Below are 21,853 nucleotides of genomic sequence, written 5' to 3' on the forward strand. Positions count from 1 at the left end.
GAATTGGAACAGTGGGACGATTCTCAGCTTTTCATTTCCTGTGGTAGGATTCAGTCATGAAACCATTTGATTTTTTTCTTTTCTCTTTCATGTCAGCATGATGCGGGTAACACTAGTCAGAAAAGAACTAAGAGCAAGAGTGCACAGATGGGAAAATAAATCAGGCATAGGGAAGATCAGTGAACACCCATTTAGAGAAGGTTTTTCCCCTGCCCCTAAGCAAAGCAAAGACAGAAATACAGTGGTGCCATTTGAAATGAAGGGCTAACCTTGTTAAAAGTGTTCTCTGTTACCAAATCTGAAAATTTTGCCAAAAATATTTTGGATGAAATATTTTGCCTGGCTCTAACCATCAGCAAATGTTGTACATACCCAAGACCAGGTGAGGGCATTGATTCAGTACAGATACAGAGAGAAGTGTGGCATTTCTGAAGTACTGATCTCATGTCATGTAGCATGGCTTGTTCTGAAAGGCACCATCCAAGTAAGAGACCAGACTTGACTCTACTTTACTTATGTGATCTAATGAAACATAGCCCAAATGAAGACAAACATGGTAAACGAACAGATCTCATAAAACCACAGTGCTGTCTCATCCTACATCAAAACCAGTGATGGGAGAACTCAGGAAGTTCAGATGTTCAGTTCCAAGCCTCGACCAGCAGTCTGGATATTAACCCAAATTTTGGGGGGTTTGCAAAACTGGATGGAACTTTTGCCAGGAAAAGTCTCTGCTGAGACTTCCAGTGCTTCCTGTTCTTGATTAGGTTGGGAGTATCATAAGAACAGCTTTTCTGGTGGTATTTTGTCATGTCCACTTTCTGTTCCCACTTGGAAATATGGTGGCCCACACAAAAATGGACTCTCTCTCTCTCTCTCTCATACACACACACAACTGCAAACAATTTCAGAGTGACTTTAATTTATCAGATTGCAGAAAGGTGTGGTTCAGATTTTGTTTGATGGTGGATAAAAGTTTAGGTTGTGCATATCGAGTTAAAAAGAGAAAATGTTGGTGTGATAAGGCTTGGGGTTGAGAATCAGCTGTCACAATCAAGAGTGGAATCAAAATCCTTTGGACAGTGGCCCTACGTGTATGACAATATGTCATGGGGAAAAAAACAAACCAAAAGAGTGCAGTGGCAATTATCTGTGTTTTACGGCCACTATGCCTTTAAATCGACACTGTTCCTGCAGATTCGGCCCCTTGTGGCAATCATTAAAATGAAAGTTACATGAAATGTGTATAGTGGAAATATTGTAAAACATTGTTATTCATTCTGTTTTTCAAATCGAGCTGGGATACTGCATGGCTCGGCATGTTGTTAACAAGATCCTCCCAGAGGGTGAAATTCCACCTCTCTGCTCAAAACCCAAACTAATGCACTTTGTGCTAAGAACAAGGCATGTGCTGGGAACTAAGGCCCAGATTTTTAAAGGTATTTAAGCATTGCTGCGCACAGTGTTCCAACACCTAATTGATTTAGGGGCTTACATTCCATATTCAAAAGGGATTTAAGAGCCAAAATTAGGCTAATTTAGGAGCCAAAATGAGATTTAGGTTCCTACCTCAGTTAGGCACTGTAATGCTGAGCACTGCAATGCCTAAATGCCTTTAAAAATCTGTGTCTAAGGACTAATTCTGCAAGGTGCTGAGCACTCTGGCCACAGTGCAGTGAAGCCTTAAGTACATGCTTAACTTTAAACATTTGAGTAGCTCCCACTGATTTCAAGGGGACTGCTTTCATCTGCTAAGTTAATCATATGTGTAAGGACTTTGCTGGATCAGGGACAGAGTGTTCAGAACCACTGCAGGATTGACCCCTAAACTGATAATGGGGAGAGAAAAGAATCTAACTTCTAACCCATGGGCAGGGAATAGGATGGTTTTTCATCCCCTGCAGCCATTGTTCCAGTTCCCTAAGCAGGGTCTGGAGAAAGTGTGATTGTGGAACTAGTCACGATGTCCTCTCCTTTTTGAGCTGGCCAGAAGTATAACTGGATTAAAAAAAGAACTGGGTATGTTCATGGAGGATACGTGATACAACCCCATGCTTGGGGCGACCTGAACTCTCTACCAGGAGCTGGGAGTGGAAGACAGGGTTGGATCACTTCATAATTTGCCCTGTTCTGTATGCTGCCCCCGAAGCTTTGGTATGGGTCACTGTTGGACAAGATGGACCATGGTCTCACCCAATGCAGCAGCTCTTATGTTCGTATGAGGTATGGCGATGGTACAGAGCCCTACTCCATTGTATGCAAGGACTGTAGGGCTCTGTCTACCTCATGATTCCCTGTTCTATCTACCAAAGAGATTTACAGAATGAACCATCATCACAGAATGAAATCCTGGCACCACCAAGGTCAATGGGAGTTGTGCCATTGACTTAAATGAACCCATAACATCCAAGTGCATAGCACATCTGCCTTCTCCCTATGCCACATTTCCACTGTGTTGGGATATGTCTACAGTCCCTTCACCCTTGACATATACACCAGACATGTAACAATATTGGGGATGGGCTCACTCCAGAGCACTTAGATTCAAACCATCCCAATTCTGGAGGAGATTCCAGATCTGCACATGGTGGCTTGACCCAACTGTAAACATCAATTATTATCTTTTTTATCCCACAAGATCCCCAGATGCTTCACAAACAAAATAAATGCAGCTATTTCTAGGGTGAAGTACATGATACACAAGAATGGGGGAAGGAATTTCTTTTGTCTAAGAACAGTAGGGAAAACTCTATTCTCTTTTTAAAAAAACCCTCTCAATATACCAGTACAAACCAGGAAGCAGGTCTTTGTGGAGAAATTAGGTCTTCAGTTGTATCTACCCCAGAAGCACAAAAGGCTGAACTTGCCTCTTCTGGGATTTGAACCCGTGCAGTTAGGGAGCTAAGTGTTCCAAACATCAGCATCTGGACTGAGTAAGGAGTAGCATGAGCAAGCCCTTTTAGATCACTTATTATCCAATATACCCTGCAATCCTCTAGAAGAAACTTTTCTTTTAGGCAGATGGAGCTGTCTTCCTTTTTCATTTTGGCTTGATCTAAAAAACAGAACCTCCCCTAATCATGGGTCCCTGGCATGCATTTCCCTTTCATTGTTGATATGAGGCTCCCACTACAATAAAGCTTCAAGCTAGTAGCAACAGATGGTGTTCCTCTCCTTGGGATCAATATGCTGTTAAGAAGAACAACTGAGACAGTCCAATAACCCAACCTGTTTCTGTCTTCCTCTGTGGGAAATGGGTTTTGAGTTTTCCAAGGGTGTTCATAAACAGCCATGGGTGTGTGAGGAGGAGAATGACCTCAGAGCTGAGCTTTACACTGAAGAACAAAGAGATCTGAACTCCTGATTTTGAAAAACACCCAAGGACCAAATTAATGCCATAAAATCATAAGTGTCAACACGCGTCACAATGTTGTTTGATTCCACTTGTTGTCACTTCTTTTGCTTTGACACACCAAATTCCTCTGCTAATTGCTACACAGCTGTCAAGCTTTTAAAACCATGTTTGTGTCAACAATTAGTTCCAAGATAACTTCATCCCTCTAGTATTCATGTGGGCTGAAGATTCATCCTTTCTTCTTTCCTCAGGATACCTTCTGACGTCATCATTCCCTGATTGTTTTTCCATTGTTACAGTGTTTCTGGCCCCCTTCCAAACTGCTTTCTAGTGTCCCCTTATCTGTGTTTCCTGCACTGAACACTAACTACAATCAAATGACAGTTGCCCCTAAACCAAGGAATTTCAAGCTCAGCAAACCCTTTGCTATCTCAGCTTGCTTCTTCACATCCTTGACAGGTTCCATTCCTTAGAAACTTAAAACTTTTTTCACTGTGGAATGAATTCAAACTAGAGCTGCACAAAATGTTCCTAAAAACCCTTGTTACCACTCAGAACCAGGGTCTGAGCTTTGCTAAGCCTTGAAACTGGTCTCAGGGTTAATGAAAGGTTCACTAAATGCTTCATTAATATATTGAGTGACCGTGGGCTGATTTAAGGCTTTGTGTCAAAACCACGTGAAACTTAGGAGTTTCTCGTTGGCTTTTGGGATTTGTTCAAATACAAAAGTCTAAGAAAACCTCTAGGCACACATAGATTGAAACCAAATAAAATACAGATAGGGGAACAAAGAGAGATAAATGATAAAATTTCCCACTATCACTGTTTGGCTGCAACTTGCATTGATTTCCATTGACGTCAAATTTTTTGTTCGCTATGCATTCAGCTCTGGCCTAATCTTAATGGAGCTTAGCTATATTCAAAATACATTAAAACTAAGACTATTACAAATTCATATGATGTAGAGGCCAGAACAATAACGCAGTGGCATGCTATAGCCACTTGTGACGATACACTGAAAAGTTAATCTGTACTAAGGCTAAACAGTGATAGATTAACTTTTATAGGTCAACTGTACCTATAAGGAAAACAAGAGAAGCTGTTTCCCAAAACATTCCTGAGGACTTGCTTTGGCAATAAAAAACAACCTTACTGAAGTTTCTACCGATTTTCTCACAAGTATTGACATTTCTAATGTAACAGATTTTTATTTGATGTATTTTAGTTAACATCTCGATAAGATCTGTTCACTTTGTTTGCTACGTTTGCCTTTGAAGAATGAAATGAGAAAAGCATGGTTGTTTGAACAGATTAATGACTAACATCTCAAAATTAGCAGATCCTCCCTTCTGTAGCTCACTGACAAAACTGCTAAGTGAAACTCCCCCAAGCAAAGATTAACCCTGGGGTCATACAACTTGGGCACAAGAAGAGGCATATCCAACATCTATTTAATAACCAGCCCCCCAGGCACACACACAATCTCTCACTTTTATTTTTAAAGGCAGCATTTTCTTGCTCTTTGGAAATAGGCATGGTCACTTTTGGAAACATTTAGTTATTTTGGACAGAAAATAACATCTTCATTTTCACAGACACAGCTGCTTGATACGCTGCTTCACTGGCCTCAGTATGACAGGGCAGAGAGACAGGATAGCTGAATGATTCACTGCAAGACCTTCAGCAAGTATTTAACCTCTTTGGCCCCAGTTTGGGAAAGCATTTAAGTATGTGCTTCAGTCCATCGTTATGATGTGCTTCAAGATAAGCACATGCTTAGGTGCTTTTCTTGAATTAGTGCCCAGTGTCTTAGCCCTGGTCTACACTGGGGGGGGGGGATCAATCTCAGTTACGCAACTTCAGCTACATGAATAACGTAGCTGAAATCGACGCACTTAGATCGACTTACCGTGGTGTCTTCACCGCGGTGAGTCGACTGCTGCCGCTCCCCCGTCGACTCTGCCTGTGCCACTTGCCGAGCTGGAGTACAGGAGTCGACGGGAGAGCTCTTGGGGGTTGATTTATCGTGTCTAGACTAGACGCGATAAATTGATCTCCGCTGGATCGATCGCTGCCCACCGATCCGTCAGGTAGTGTAGACATACCCTTAGTTCACTCATCTTCCTCACCCCACTGTATTATTCATGTGCCCTACATGCGGCTACACCCCTTCAGACCATTGAGAGAAAAACGCTGGCACAGATGGCCTGCTTACTGAATGGACCACTGCGATAGGAGCACACGACATCAATGCTCCGGCATCTGCGCTGGATGCCTGTTGGGCTCACAGTTTATGGTGTGTTGTGACCTATAAAGCTGTAAAAGGCCTGGGACTGAGGGATCCCCTCTCTCTCTGACCCATACTGCCACAGCTGTGGTCACAAGAGCTACCTGAGTTGGATCCTCCTTATCGCAAATGAGAGGAGGCATCTGGCCCAGTGTTCCCTGTGAGGGCTCCAACCCTCTGGAACTTGCTTCCCCTCCATGAGCTGAAATAGCCTGAATTGGGTTGGCTTTTGAGGCATGCTGCAGAAGACATCTTTTTACAAGGCTTTTGGAGAAGGCTGAAAGTATGTTTCTCAGATGATGACTGGCTGGCTGAATTCCTGTGGAAATTATGATCTTAATGCTCTGGAGATTTAATTTAATGGTATTAATTGTGTAATTAATAATTTCAGGACACCGAGAGCCTTAGATAGGCATCTATATAAATCAATAAAGATTCTGTCACTGGATATTATCCTGGGTTTTGCAACATAACTGTTGCCAAAGCATGCAATTTTTTTTCTTGTCTGGGTGGACAGTGCTTTCAATCTCTCCCACCCTAACCATGTTTAGCGAAGTGTATTTAAACCCTGGTAGATAATAAAAACTGTAGGTTTCTGAGGTTATGTCTATACACCTGTGGGTGGCCCAGGTCAGCTGACTCGGGCTCTCAGAGATCAGGCTCTGGGGCTGAAAAATCGCTGTGTAGACTGTACACTGTGATTTTTAGCCTCATAGCCTGAGCCCCGTGAGCCTGAGTCAGCTGATTCAGACCAGCTGCTGCCATGCTGCAGGTCTTTTATCTCTGTAGACGTAACTTGACACAGTTATCATATGTCTGTTTTGTTTTGCTTTTTAAATCCACAGAGGCAATAAAACAGCTCATGTTATTGCAGGGTTTGTCCACAGCCCTCTTTAAACATAGTTATTTTTATAGTGTGGGCAAGGCCTGCAGTTAAGTATTCAAGGAAATATTACTGCTGGTGTGAAACAGGCTTGCAAATTACACTGTTGGAAGAAAACGTACCAAGCTATGCACTGGAGGAACAACTGTCGTGTTTACTTTACCAATCTGTCAAGCATACAAGGAGTGTTATCAACTTAGCACCAACGTATCACCTGTAGCTCAGGCTGCGTTACAGATAGACCCAACACTATCAACATCGCTCCTGGGGGGAAATATTATGGCTGCACAAGACAGGAAACAAAGAGAACAGAAATCTAGATTAAACATGGAACCGTGACAGTGTTTGACCAGGATATTTACACAGTGTATGATCTGGAGCAAGTCTGCCCACTGAAAAATTCCCACATCTCAGTTGCGATGTAGAGATGAACGGTGCTTTGTGTCAACTTGTAATGAGGATAGATGAGGTAGATAATGAGCCAAAAAGTTTGGAGGCTCCTTTCATTTTGGATAAAGCATCTAAAACTTGGGATGAGCCATAGGACTAACGGAATTGCCTGACCAGATCAGACCATAGGCCCACGGACTCCATTATGCCATCTAAGATGCCCAACGTAGCATCCTTCCTGACATCTCAGGGAAATATGTCAGACTTATCACTATAAATGCACAAAGGGGGAAATTCAGCTCTGTGCTAAGCGCCAGTGCACCTCTTTCTTCTCAGTGAAGCCCTTAAAATAGGTCTTAATTGAGACCTCTTGGAGTTTTTTCACCTTCCTCTGCAGCATGGGACATGGAACACTGCTAGGATCATGTGGGCACATCTCACCTAATCGAATCCCAGAGACCTCAGGCACTGGTGGCACCTCAGTCTCTCCAGTTCTCTGCCTCTGGCACACAACAATTTAGCTCTTTGAGGACTGAAATGCTTTAGTCTAACTCAAGTTTTTGGTCTTAATAAGGGGGGTTTGGGGTGTAATTTAATGGCCTATGTTATACAGGAGGTCTGACTTGATGATCTAATGGCCCCTTCTGGCTTTAAACTATGAAACACAGACCTCTGCACAAGTGTGAATACCCAGAGCCAATAGTGCCAAGTTGTACATGGGAGGAAAAATATCTTCCTGGCCTGTGTAGTGATTGACAAAGTGACATCCAGGAACATAAAATTTGATCACCCTTGTTTTAGCTTGCATAACGACATGTGTTAATATCGGTCAGAAAATCATTCAACCCTTTCCCTAAAAAATACAGATACATTGTTTGACTCAGTACTGAGCCAGCACTTATCTCAACCTCTTTGATCGGGGAATTAGGCTGGAAAGCTTAGACAACAGGTTTTCTGGTGAGATTTCCTAAAAAATTAGATCAGCCTGGATGATTAGTTTTATTTACCTGTTTTATTTTTAGTTCTTTCTCTCTCCCTCTTTCTCCACCCTTCCATTTGCTCCCTGAAGTGAAGAAATATGATATTTTGTACAACTCCACCCTATTTTAGTTTTGAAAATATAAAGGCCATGCTAATGCCATTGGCATCTTATTTTATTAGGTGGGACTGGACAGCTTCTGGGAATTGTAATGAGATTCATTTCAAGGTCATTGATCTGTGAAACTGAGATCAGTAGTAACCGAACGTTGTTGCCATCTGCAGCTGTTTGGTGATCCACAGAAATTGGTCCTTGGTCTTGGTCCACCTTTTAGTGAACTTCACCAAAAAAAACCCCCACAAAAAACAAACAAAAAACTTTGGGCAAGATTTTCAAAAATGACTAGTGATGTTTGATTACCCTGCCTGAGACAACATAAAGGGACCTGGCTTTCAGAGAGCACTTTCAGAAAGCCTGGCCTCTTTAAGGTCTCTCAAGTTGTGCAACCAAAAATAGAGGCACCCAGTCATCAGGCATCTTTTGAAAATCTTGGCCACTATTGAAACAAAGTGTGCTTGTTGGCAGAAAGATGCTGCATTTTATGACCTGGAGAATGGACCCTAAGAGAGTCCCCTTCAGAAAAGGTCAAGCCTATAGCTCTGGGAAATGTTTACAGTGAAGCATGAAACCACAAGATACTGGCTTCATTTTAAGTTTCATTACAAACTCAGTCCAGGTCACGAACTATTGGTTCAAAACCCTTGGCCCAGTTTTAAGCCAGCCTGGTTTGATTTATTGCTTTGTAAACTGTATGTCTCAGAGAAATGCAAAACTATGTGAAATTCAGCAAATCTGACTATGTTTGAGGGTTTTGTTGGGAGACAGAAAGGTCAAATTCAGACCTGGTGTTGTGAACATGTACAAATACACTCAGATCAAGGGAATGCACTTGTTTGCCCCAGGTCTGAACCTCACCTAGTGGGTGTAAACTCACAGCCTACTTGCTTGAAATCCTGTGAACCAAACTCATTGAACTTTGCACAGTTCTCAGTAAGGGGCATGGATGGAGCAGGGCCTGGGGGAAGCTTACTTTGATGCTGGCCTGTATGACCGGTTCTACAGTAACTGGAGGAATTCGGTCAATACTAAAATGTGATATGGGCCATGAGAGACCTAAAATCACTTATTTCATTAAAAAAATCTTAATATATCTATGCTGTAAGAAATCATGTTGCTTAATTTTTCCCCATGGGGGGCTCCTGTTGATTCTAGCTGGCTGCAGTGTTGCACCACCATCATGACCCCCTAAGCATTAATGCTGTGATTTTGATTTATGTTAACCACTGCCACAACACCTGTGTGCTCACCCCATATCTCACCCCTCACCCTCCATAGCAGCAAAGTGACCAACCATTGCTATAGAATGGCCCTGGCTCTGCTGCTTGGAAAGCCTGCAGTCCTTTGGAGATGGGGGCTAGATTTGTCCCTTATAGTCCGTAAGCATATAGGCCATATCCTCAGTTCGTGTAAGTCATTGAACTTGACATGGCTCCAATGGAGCTAGGTCAATTTACAACTGAGGGTCAGCCCCATAAAACCTGGGATTCTCAGAGTCCAGACCACATTCTTGTCAGAGATTTTTAATTCTATTTTGCTTTCCAGGCTCAGGATACCTATCATTTAAATTAAATTTTGTACACGAGACCTGTGTTCTACGTGGGCACCCAGTGACATTTGAATACGGTTGAAGCAAATGGAGATTCCCACAAGGAGAGAACTCTGCCCACCCTGAATTATCCTTTGGCAAGGGAAGAGGACATAGTCTGCCAAGGGGGGCAGAAGTTCCCTGAGAATGGGAAGGCAGAAGGGGAAGAGAGAGAAGGTACTAAGACTCATCAGTGGGAAGAGAGTGGATAGCTGACTCCAGGCTGGGAAGAATGTCCTGCAGGTTTCTACCTGCTTCTGAGCCCATCTTTGGGTCCTGCTCTTGCCTCCGAGTTTACATGTAGGGGCACAGCCCACATGATATTTCCACTGCAGGGCTGCCAGTCCCACCCCATTTCCCAGGTTCCGTGGCCCCTGTGGTCTACACCTGGAATTAATGTGGATCCTATTTTCTTGCTATTAGTAAAATTGCATAAAATTCCCAGAAGATCCTGGGAGTTGTTCACTCCTGAGCTCATACCACATACTTTTTTAGCTGTCAGCCCTGTTCCTTTAAGAATGTGGCACCCTTCTGGAGGTTGTGTGCAAAAATGGGCCGGCCATGCTTATGGTTCAGAGTAAAGTTGTTGGGATGGACCATAGAAGCATCACTGGTCTTGCAGAAAAAGGATTAGATAATGTGATAAATGAGATTCCCATGTTAATGTGATCTAATCTCTTTCTTCTGGGTGTCAGTTGATAAGCACACTAGGTAGGCAATTTTCTAACATATAAAACATTGCACAGTTGGCTAGTTGAAATAGAAGAGTATTAACGTTCCTCTACAAGATGAAGGATTCCAGACAAGATAAACTGTGGGTCTGGTCACATGGGGAGCCCTGCATTTTCTGTATTACACACTTTTAAAAACCAGATCCTCAGCTGGTGTAAATTGACATGACTTCATTGAAATCAAAGGAGCCAATGCAATTTATACCAGCCGGGAATGTGGCCCACGATGTTCAGGCAAAATATGCCTACTCACCTGTGTTTTGTTTTTAATCACAGTGTATTTCTATTGTGTTTATAATGACACCTTTGTGAGAGGAAGGCGGGATGTTTTATCAGGCCTGTCCCAAGTGAAATCAGTGGCAGCGGGCCCATAATAATTATAAAATAATTCTTTATGAAGAACAATATTAATAGCAATAGTGCCCTGTTAAAAGCTACTGAATGTGAGAGGTTTTAGGTTTCAAGTCACACGTTTGAATGAAACAATCCACACCTGCATGTCCTGCAACATACAAATAAGTCACCATATTCACCAATGGATCGGCCTTGTAAAACATCTAATTTCTGAGAGGATTATTGTTCTCCTGTAAATCCAAAGCGGGGGAGAAAATGATCCATCAACAAAAAGATGAAGAGAGCAATTTCTGGGTTGCTGAATAACTGAACAAATGCCATTCTGAAGAAACCCCTAGAATCCTCTGAAGTGCCAGAGAACCAGTATTTTCATAGCTAGAATTCTTGAGTCAGTAGAAACGGTTAGAACTGCAATCTGACATGATAATGACATTTTTTTCCAGCAACCTCAGATAATACCCTTTGCATTGCCTCCCTGTCTTTTATTGGGTAGTTCTTTTTCTAGGGTTGTATGCCAAGCAACTGTCATTTCATCCACATGGACCAGGTAGGATGAGACAAAAGAATATGGCAAGCAAGTATTATGTGATATGATCCTGCAGGAACTCTGCAGCATGACTGCTGAGGAAGATGGGTTATCACAAATTTGTGCCAGATTTTTCCCTGTGAATTGAATTTCGTAATGGAAGTATTTAATGCCAAATAATCCAAATGGACTATCCAAAGGGAGCCACTTCACACAAGCTAAACTAATTTCCCTCTGCTGATACTCGCACCTTCTTGTCAACTGTTTGAAATGGGCCACCTTGATTACATTGGCCTCAGTAGCACTGCAAAAGTGATTTTTCCTCCCTTGGTATTCACCCCTTCTTGTCAACTGTTGTGAATAGGCCACTTCCACCTTAATTGAATTGACTTGTTAGCACTGACCCCTCACTTGGTAAGGCAACTCCCATCTTTTCATGTGCTGTGTATATATACCCGCCTACTGTATTTTCCACTCCATGCATCTGATGAAGCGGGTTTTAGCCCACAAAAACTTATACCCAAATAAATGTGTTAGTCTCTAAGGTGCCACAAGGACTCCTCATTGTTCATGCGTCCATAATCACTCTAGGTCTCTGTTATAAGCTCTCAGTGTTAGCTCATGATCCTTCCATGCTTGCCTTCCTCCAATGCATAATTTAGTCTGTGAAATGAGGGGAGATACCTCCTATTCTTGGTACCACCTCTCTCCTCCTCCAGTCCTGCTCTGCACAGATGCATGATGGGCAATCCCATCTCCTCTTACGCTCTTGATCCTCTATAGTGGGGCAGTCTCCTCACCTCTCACTCCTCTCTTGAGCTGATCTCATCCAACCTATTAACTGCATCCACTACCATGATACCTGAGCACCTAGTGTCTGATCCAAAACCTATTTGAAACAAACAGTCTTTCCATTGACTTCAGTGGATTTTGCATCAGACCTCTAGTGAACTAGGATTACCAAAGGTGCTGCTTAGTAACCTAGCAGGATTCATATGGGCCCAAGAGATTCCATTCAATCACAACTACCCAACACTTCCTCCTCTCAAGCTTTTTATATATATTGAACATATACATACACAGAGATATATGTGTGTGTGCAATAGAGCATGTAGCTATCAAACTCCCCACACCAAGCTTCAGTCACTAACCTATCATCATGAAGATTACTCTGAAATATTGCTCCACCTGTCCTACTCTACAGAAAAGCTTAAGTAAAGGGCAGAAGTGGAAAGACGGGGCAGCATGGGGCATGTTCACTTGCTAGGATTATCTGGCTACCTCTCACTAACTCCATTCCCTGCCACTGGAGCACCCTAGTCCCTCCTGTCCTCTGAATCATAGAATATCAGGGTTGGAAGGGACCTCAGGAGGTCATCTAGTCCAACCCCCTGCTCAAAGCAAGACCAATCCCCAGACAGATTTTTACCCCAGATCCCTAAATGGCCCCCTCAAGGATTGAACTCACAACCCTGGGTTTAGCAGGCCAATGCCCAAACCACTCTGAACCTGGTCGCCTATATTAATAAGTTATCAAGTGAAATCAACTTCCCAGGCCTCTTCTGTCAACCCTCAGTGGCCAAATGCCTTCTCTCTCTCTATCTCTCTCTCTCTCCCTCCCTCTCTCTCTTTTAAACAAGATCTGGTTTCACTTAGATGAATTAAATGTCAATATATTTGTTACTGTGAGTTGTTCCAGTGCCGATTACAGCACCATTGCATGACTTTAAAGCCTGTGCAACCGTCTGCTGCTCTGTGCTATTTATGTCTGCCTTTTAAAATGTTTAATAAACACTTTTATATTGATATTTTAAGTCTTCTCTCTCTTATTGAGGTTTGGAATGGGTAATCCAAGAAGGATATTTTTTGTCTTCTGCCCAACTCAGATCCTAGCCCATTCAGAGCTTGTTTTTATTTCTTCGTTTGGATATTTTTAAAAAGTAACAGTCTTTAAATATATGGTGTAGGGAAAAGGCATCGCTTATGGGACACTACTGCTAGAATTGATACAAATATGTGAACAAATATTTGTTCAGCACAATACTGGTGCCAGCTGGTATATTGCAGCCTTACCACTCTGGATTGACTCAACCTTCCCAGCTGAAGAGAACAAAATGAGGACACAGAATTTATATGAAAGAGAAACAAGACTAATTTGATTGGAAAAACTTCATTCCATTGACTTCAGAGGAATTACTCTGGATTTAAATCTCTGACTATATCTCATTGCTATGGTCCAGATCTTGCTCTTCCTGATATCAGTATTAAAACACACATTGACTTCACTGATGCAGGGCCAGCTGTTTAGGCCCTGATCGAGGAAAGAACCTAATCTCATGAGTAGTTCCACTGAAATCAATGCAAGTGTTCACCTGCTTAAAGTTAAAGTTAATCACATGCTTAACTGGATAGGAGCCTTAATGCAGACCACTGATTTGAGGACTCCATCACTGGCTGGGACTTGCGCCATGGTGGAGAACTTTGGATACAAAAGGAATCATGCCAGAGAAGAAGGTGGTGGTTGGCATAATGAGGCTTGAGCCAGGAGTGGGAAAGACATTATTTGAAACCGGGAACCGTGTAGACTCTTTCTGTCTGTAGAGGAGGGAAGGGGACAAGTTTGGTAAGAATAGGTATCCTAGGACCAGCAAAGGACTGCTTTGGCAGTCTGGAAAAATAGGGTGAGGAATTAGTGAGATAACAGCCTACTGGAGCACGTGGATGGGTGAAAACTTTCAGACATCCAAGAAATAATCTCAGTACCTTCTTGTGCTAGGAGAAGTAAATGTTCCCTTAGCAGAGGAATAATTAAGGAAAAGGCTTCATTTTAGATTGTTCAACCTATAATAGATTTGTTGTTGTTGTTTTTTTTAAAGAGGAACTAGAGTATGAATCAGTTCCAAACCAGTTTTAAATATTTCAGCTCTTCACATTTCTTGTCTCTGAACTGAAAGTCATCCAGGGTTACACAACAATGTACAAAACTGGAAAACTTTCAGATCCCCCTCCAACATGTGGTGGGAAAGTGTGACGCAATTGCTAAACCAACGCTAAAGTGAGATTCATTGAATGCATCAGGGGTTAGAGAGAGAGTACACAATTTCTTTCGCAGGTTTCAGATTGTTTTCTTTTTGATTTAATCTGATTCTCAGAATAGCATTATTTTGGAACAAAGATTTTTACATTGTTTTGTTTAATATTTTACAACCAGACTGTTGACTGACGTATCATTGAACAAAAATTCACCCCTATTAGTTTACATAATGATGGGGAAATGGCTTCATGATGGGTGTAACAGCAACTAATAGGGCATTAGGTGAAGGTGCTACAGTACGATTGATTTAAAGTGACACTGTCACACTCAATAAGCTCAAAATTACGTGATTTACTTGGAACTAATATTTACTATGAGTGTCCAAAGACTTAAGTTGGATGCTCAGTGCTCCAAAGCTATTGCTTCTCTGAGCAAGTTGACAACATTCAAATCAGAGTTCAAGTCTTGCTTGCATCAGAATGGGAGATGGCTGAAGAGCATTCAGATACAGTTAGAACCCCTCAATACCTTCATCCAACATTGAACCAAATTGGAGCTATTTTGAGATATGAAAAAGTGTATCCATTTTTCCCTTTGTCTGCTTTTTTATACTGCTTTTCTGACTTGGGTTCCACTCAAGAGAAGAGGTGAACATAATAATGATATATACAAGTTTGCATTACTCACGTCCTTGCCTGGAGTCAGAAGACCTGAGTCTATGCTTGGCTCTGCCACGGACCGCTCTGTGACCTTGGAGAAGTTATTTCACCTCTATGCCTTACTCCCTCTCCTGCCTTTTGTCTTTCTGGTTAATTTAGGGGGTAGATTTTCAAATGCACCAGTGTGAGGTAGGTGCCCAGCTCCAATCATTAAAGCTCATTTGGACAGAGGCTGTCTCTCAAAGTTGGGTTCTGATCTTGGTTCAAATAATTAATATGAGAGTTCTGATCTCCAGCCTGATTTCTAGACCTTTGAGGTTCATATAGAAGCTTTGGATAAACCTCTGAAGCGAGGGATTTTTACCCTCATGGAATCTCTATCCCTTCTGAAATTTGCCCATTGCTATGCACCTTCCTACCCAGCTCAGCCTTACTGCTCCATTTCTAGCAGCAATCAGTTTTCTTTCAAATGCAATTACAAGAAGTAAATCTACTCAGCAAGAGTCTTGTAAATTTCAACACACTTCCTGCGCTGATGAAGAGAGCAAAATGGTTGGAGGGGAGAGAGGAGGAGGGGAAAGGAAAAAGAGGATCATGAGGTTCATGCTCATGGCCAGGAACAAAAAAAAGAGTTAGTGTGTTAGCACAAAAATGCTCATTGGCAATATCTGAAATTCATTTGCAGCAACTGAGCCATGAGCTTTAGTGAGAGGAGCATGTCTCAGAATCAATTCTTTTTCTGTTAATCTTTACTAGATGGCAAAACCTTTAGCCCAGTTCATAGAATTGCATATGTCTTTTCAGACAAGGGCTAAGAGATTTCATCCACTCCTTTTAGGAGGAGAATTTTACAGGATCATAGAAATGTAGGTCTGGAAGGGACCTCAGTAGGTCATCTCGTCCATCCCTTCATGCTGAGGCAGAGAGCAAAATAGATGCACTTAAATGATTTTGGAGCACAAGTCCCATTGTAGGTCAATGGGATGTATGCTCCTAACTCCCTTAGGTTCTTTTGAAAAATCTCTTCATTAAAAGGCAAATAATAATAGTCCTCACATTATTCTACAAAAGGAATAATGACACAATGGATTTAGACCAGAACTAGGAGCCAGTAATATCTGAGTTCAGAGCCTAGCTCTGCCTTTGATTTGTTATTGGAAAATCATGTGACTTCTCTGTATCTCAATTTTCCCATTGATAAAAGGGGATTAAAATTCTGACTCATCTATTTTAGGGTATTGGAGGATGGGCTTTAATACTTCGAAGATACACTCAGTATCATCAGTCAATATAAAATGTTTACTACATGAAATTTATTCATAGGTCAACCTTAACATGTTCAGATTTTTTTCATATTATTAGCTTCGTTTCTCTTTAATCACATGTCTAAGATACAGGGCAAGATATTTAAAAATACCTAAATGACTCAGCAGCCCAAATTCCACTGAAAGTCTTGCAATTTAGGCTCCTAAGTCATATAGCTGCTTTTGAAAATTTTACCTACAGTTTTGCTGCATGTCTTCCTGATAATGCCAAAAATACTTACATACAAATATTCATGAATTTATAGATATTACTATTTGTAACACAGTAGTACGTAGGGGCCTGAACTGAAATCAAAGTCCAGTTGTGCTAGGCATTGTACAAGCATATGTTCAAATACTGTTCCTGCATCTCACATGTTCCTGTAAAATCAAAACTCTCCACAGGGCTTTATGTGCTGTATAATGGGCTTCAGAAGACAACTGTTGCCAGCACGATTAGAATTTAAGATGGTTCCAGTGGAATGCCATTTTAAAAACATGATGATTTTCTGCTGGAAGCAGTAGAGAGCAGAGTCAACTCAGTAGCCCTTGGTTTATGAACTGTTTTGTTGCTCTCAGAATTCCATGATGTTTGTGGTTTCTTAAGGAACTATTGTTTGAACCAGTCAACAAGAAAAACAATTATAACTGTAAGCATGTTTTTTTATTTGAAATCATATTGGCCTTTGATCAAATTTTGCCTCTTTTTCACACCTCTCATCATGGAGTTTTTTCAAATAATAAAACTGTTCCCAATTTTTGTTTGTTGTTCAAAGGCAACTTATTAAATGGTAGGTCAAGAGTCTGCAATGGATGACACTACAATGGATATTTAAAGCCACGAGTAAAGCAAATCATACAAATGTTTCCAAAGACTGTGTTCCAAGGAGTATTTTTGGAAACATTCATGTTGTGTTTTTTAACGAAGGCCACATTCTGAAGCTACGATGCCATATGTCACACATTCATTCTTGTACCCCCCCCCCAAAAAAAAGGAAGGGGGGAAGAAAAAGAAAGAAAAGGAAAGTATGTTTGGCTTTTAAGTGTTTTTGGAATAGTGTCTAAGCATGCCTATCGTTGTTACTCAGATGTAAGAAGAATTTTTGGCCTGTTATTTTAGCTCATCCAGTATTGCTGTCTATGGGACAGATTCTCCAGTACCTTGAATCTTGTGTGGTCATTTACACCCATGCAAAATGACTACAGAGTTGGTGCAAAATACCCAGGCTGGTTGGGCAATGTTATTTTTTTTTCTTTCCATGAGGAAGTTTTGACTTTTCATTGGAAAACCTAAAGCTAAAAATGTTCAACTAAAAACTTGAAAAACAGGGGGACGGGGGAGAAAGAACATCGTTTTTTGGTTGAAAAATCTAATTTTTTTGAGGAGAGCAAGCACTTTCAACAAAGAATGTTGTTAAGTTGAAAACTCAGTTTTCAGTCAAAAAAAGTTATGCTTGAAAAATTTCAGCAAGCCCTACAATCAACTCTGATTTGTCAGTGTTTCAAACCCACTAAGCATGGGTATAAATGACCATGAAATGTGCAAGGCATTGGTTAGTCAGTACCTCAGTCTCTCTTTTATTACATGTTGCAATGTGACATGATTATAGGCCCCTATTCTCCTCTGACTTAAACCAGTTTTACACCAGTCAAACCCCACTAATGTCAATGGAGTTACCCCTGATTTACAACAATGTGAAAGGAGAATCTGGTCCACTGATGTCATGTATATGACGTCATCTGCTTACCCCTAGGTAGAAAAGAGGTTAAGCCCTTTTAGCAATATAACTAGCAGAACTTTGCAAAACTGTAGAAGAAAAACTTTGGCAATCCTAGCTTAGTCCTTCTGGAGCTTAGTGGGCAATCAAGAGCTTAGAAGACTGTGCATGTGTGAAATATTCTCCCATGTTGCTATGATACTGAGAATGATAATTCAGGTCTAAGGGTTTTTTTTTCAGTTACGCAGTTACAAATCCAAAGTACGTCTATTGACTTCAATTTGCAGCCGTGTCACTGAGAGCAGAAGTTGGCCGTCAGAAACAAATTTTGAAATGTTGGTGCTTACATTCATTTTCAATGGACTGTTTCAATTGACACTTAACACTTCAGTCAGGTACCAGTATGTCTGCAATCTGTAATGGGGCAACCAGATTTAGATTTCCAAGCTTGGCAACTGGGTCCATCGTTTCAAGAATATCTCTCTTCTAGTTCATTCATTTCAGCTCTTTGTTCAAAAGGTCCATCTGCAGGTGCTTGTCATTCCTATTAAGGCTTCATGGTAATCCATCCTGACCAAATGCGACTTGTGAGAAACATTAGAAATATAATATATAAAATAGGAAAAACAAATGTTCTTTGTTGTCCATTTTGACTGGATACAAAATCTTTAAAAAGTTCAGAAAATTGCCAGCAAGTTTTATTTTACAAGTACAGTCCCAAGTTAATGATGTTTTCTGAGGTGAGAGGAATAATCAATACTCAATATTTGTACAACTTAACAGGAGTTACTGAAACCATAGAGGTAATATGCATAGTTTAGGTGTCATGGAAAGTCCAGCATAGGAAATCAAAATTAAACTTTCTTCTCTTCTTTTTCTTTTGTAGATTTCAAATGAGGAGAGAGAACAATTAGCCATTGGAACCACGGACGTGACCAGTGAGCTGAGGCCACTGAGCTGATACAAGACGGATGACTGAGCACTGTGATCACTAGAGGCTTGTAAAAATGCAAGGAAATAAGCTTAGCTACCAAAATTCTTCTCAAGAATGCACTACAGTGAGGGCAAAAAAAATGCAGAAGAGATTTCTCCACAAGGATGGCAGCTGCAATGTGTATTTCAAACACATCTTTGGAGAATGGGAGAGTTACGTGGCTGATATTTTCACCACATTAGTGGACATCAAATGGCGCCATATGTTTGTGATATTCTCTTTATCTTACATTCTTTCTTGGCTGTTCTTTGGCTTGGTCTTTTGGCTTATAGCAATCCAACATGGAGATTTAGTACATGATGAAGAAATAACCCCTTGTGTTGCTAAGGTGCATAGCTTCACGGGAGCATTCTTATTCTCACTTGAAACCCAGACGACCATAGGTTATGGCTTTCGTTGTGTCACTGAAGAGTGCTCTGTAGCGATCCTCATGGTGGTCCTACAGTCAGTATTAAGCTGTATTATAGACACATTCATTATTGGAGCTGCCTTGGCTAAAATGGCCACAGCTCGAAAGAGAGCTCAGACCATCCGCTTCAGCTACTATGCCACCGTAGGCCTAAGAGATGATAAACTTTGCCTCATGTGGCGCATTGGTGATTTCCGGCCAAACCACATGGTTGAAGGCACAGTACGAGCTCAGCTTCTGCGCTACATGGAAGATATGGATGGGAGAATGACAATGGAATACAAGGACTTGAAGTTACTAAATGACCAGGTCATACTTGTTACACCCGTGACCATCGTACATGAAATTCACCATGACAGCCCTTTATATGGTCTAGATCGAAAAGCTTTGGCCAAAGACAGTTTTGAAATCTTGGTTACATTTGTCTACACTGGAGATTCAACGGGAACTTCACACCAGTCAAGAAGTTCATATGTCCCCCGAGAAATCCTTTGGGGACACAAGTTCAACAATGTCTTGCAGGTGAGGAAAAAATACTACAATGTGGATTGCCTACAGTTTGAGGAAACCACGGAGGTTTACGCTCCCTATTGCAGTGCAAAGCAACTGGATAGGAAGGAACATGAATGGAACAGAACTAAGAAAACATTGGACAGAGGAACAAGTACATCAACACTGGAGGTCAGAGATACATCATTTAAGGCAGTTGCGCTCATCAGCAGTTCTGAAGATCCAGAAGATTTAATGAAAGCTGTCAACCAAGATTCTAGAGAGCTGCCTTATCAGGAAGATCCAATGACCTTAAATAGAATCTCAGCAAAGTCCAAGATCTAGCTATTCACTGCAATTAAAATTACTGCCCCAACTGTTGCCTAAGCAGCCTGTAAAATATAAGCAGTGTTGAACTCCATACACACAAGTATTTACCTAATAAATCTAATTCTAAGTGTATACTCATCCACTCAGAGAATAAAACCAATATAATGTATCCTGTAGGTAGATTTTTCAAAAGTATTGCTGCCTTGCTTTTGTTATTTGTTCCCCCTTTATCTGATCACTTTGGTATTCTGGATCCTATACTGAACCCTTAATACAGATTCCCTTGTTAATCTGGTTTTCACAGCATTCCACCTGTAATCTCCTCTGCATTATCTACAGTGCATGTCTGTTACAATTAATACAGTTCCTTGCATGGAACACTTTTCCAGCAAGAAAAGGTGTCTCTGGAAACTGATGATGATGATGGGTGATCACTCGTTACTGAGTATGATCATCTTCCATGGGAGTTATGGGTCCTCAGGTGGCTAATAAGGCCAATCCTTGAACCACAAGTTCTATTACAATGAGAGCAGATCTTTTCAGGCTCAGCAGGAGGCTGTTGATCATGACTGGAAGCCAGTCTCTCCTTCCTCCTGCGCCTCTTGTCCTCTTTAGCTTGTCGGCGAGCAAGTTCAAAATGCAGGGGACCATCACATAGGACTTCACTCCATTTTAAGTGATCCTAGGCAAGTGTCTCCCAAGTGTCAATATTACACTTTTTAAGGTTGTCCTTCAGCAAGTCATTATAACGCTTCCATTGTCCACCCACGTTATGGTGCCCCTCTTTCAGCTGAGAGAACAGGACCTGTTTTGGGAGGTGATGGTCTGGCATCCGGACAACATGATCAGTCCAGAGAAACTGCTGATGGATGATCATTGCCTCAATACTGGTGGTCTTTGCCTCTTGCAGAACACTAACATTGGTGCACCTGTCTTCCCATTTGATCTTCAGAATCTTACGAAGGCAGCGTTCATGGACTTTCAAGTGGTGTCTATAGGTTGTCCAAGTTTCAGTGCCATACAACAGTGTTGAGCGACTAACAGCTTGATAAACAAGAAGCTTGGTGAACTATTGAGCTATGCACTTTGCAAATGCATTAAAACCATTTGGGGATTTTTCATTCCCTATCACCAATTGCCGGTCTGGAAACCACCTGCGTGAGTAGATTTACTCGTGTAATAAAGCAACATGTGTGAGTAAGTGTTTGTGGAAGAGGATTTTATAAATAGAGATTCATTTATACAAGTTCACAATAAGCAGGTTGCCTTTTCTGGAAACGCCTACTGCTAGTCAAATCCAGAGAACAGTCATATGCTTCCTGCTGTAGATACAGATATAGATGTGGGTGTCTGTACAAGAATGTATGTTTTAGGGCATAAGCCAACTGATGTGGGTGAGGAAGAAACTTCGTCTGTGGGCAGGTTAATTCATAACAGTCCACTACAGGAATTCTTACAGATTTATCTGAAGCATCTGAGGCTAGTCATTTTTGGAGACAGGATTATAGATCAGCGTTTCTCAAACTAGGGGTCCTGACCCAAAGGGGAGTCGCAAGGCTATTATAGAGGAGTCGCAAGATCACAAAAAATATTGCTGGGAGGAGTGGGAGAGGGATACAGCAGCTGTCGCCCTGTATCATGCCACCCGTATTTCTGTGCTGCTGCTGGCAGTGGCGCTGCCTTCAGAGCTTGGCACCTGGCCACCA

The 21,853-nt window shown here is 41.5% G+C and overlaps 1 protein-coding gene across 2 annotated transcripts in view; it reads left to right on the plus strand.

Moving 5' to 3' along the window:
• The window catches only part of KCNJ16 (potassium inwardly rectifying channel subfamily J member 16), a 38,814-nt gene extending 18,120 nt beyond the window's left edge, over positions 1-20,694 (plus strand). The window contains exons 1-2 of one of the 2 annotated variants that reach the window (XM_039501576.1): positions 18,200-18,320; positions 18,812-20,694. In XM_039501576.1, coding sequence (XP_039357510.1) covers positions 18,933-20,162 — 1,230 coding nt within the window. In that variant the 5' untranslated portion in view covers positions 18,200-18,320; positions 18,812-18,932 and the 3' untranslated portion in view covers positions 20,163-20,694. Of the gene's footprint in view, positions 1-18,199; positions 18,321-18,811 lie in introns of those variants that run through there. The other variant, XM_039501575.1, reaches the window with a different exon arrangement.
• The last annotated feature ends 1,159 nt before the right edge of the window (positions 20,695-21,853 follow it).

Source organism: Mauremys reevesii, linkage group 15 (assembly GCF_016161935.1).
Source record: "Mauremys reevesii isolate NIE-2019 linkage group 15, ASM1616193v1, whole genome shotgun sequence".
Taxonomy (NCBI): Eukaryota; Metazoa; Chordata; order Testudines; family Geoemydidae; genus Mauremys; species Mauremys reevesii.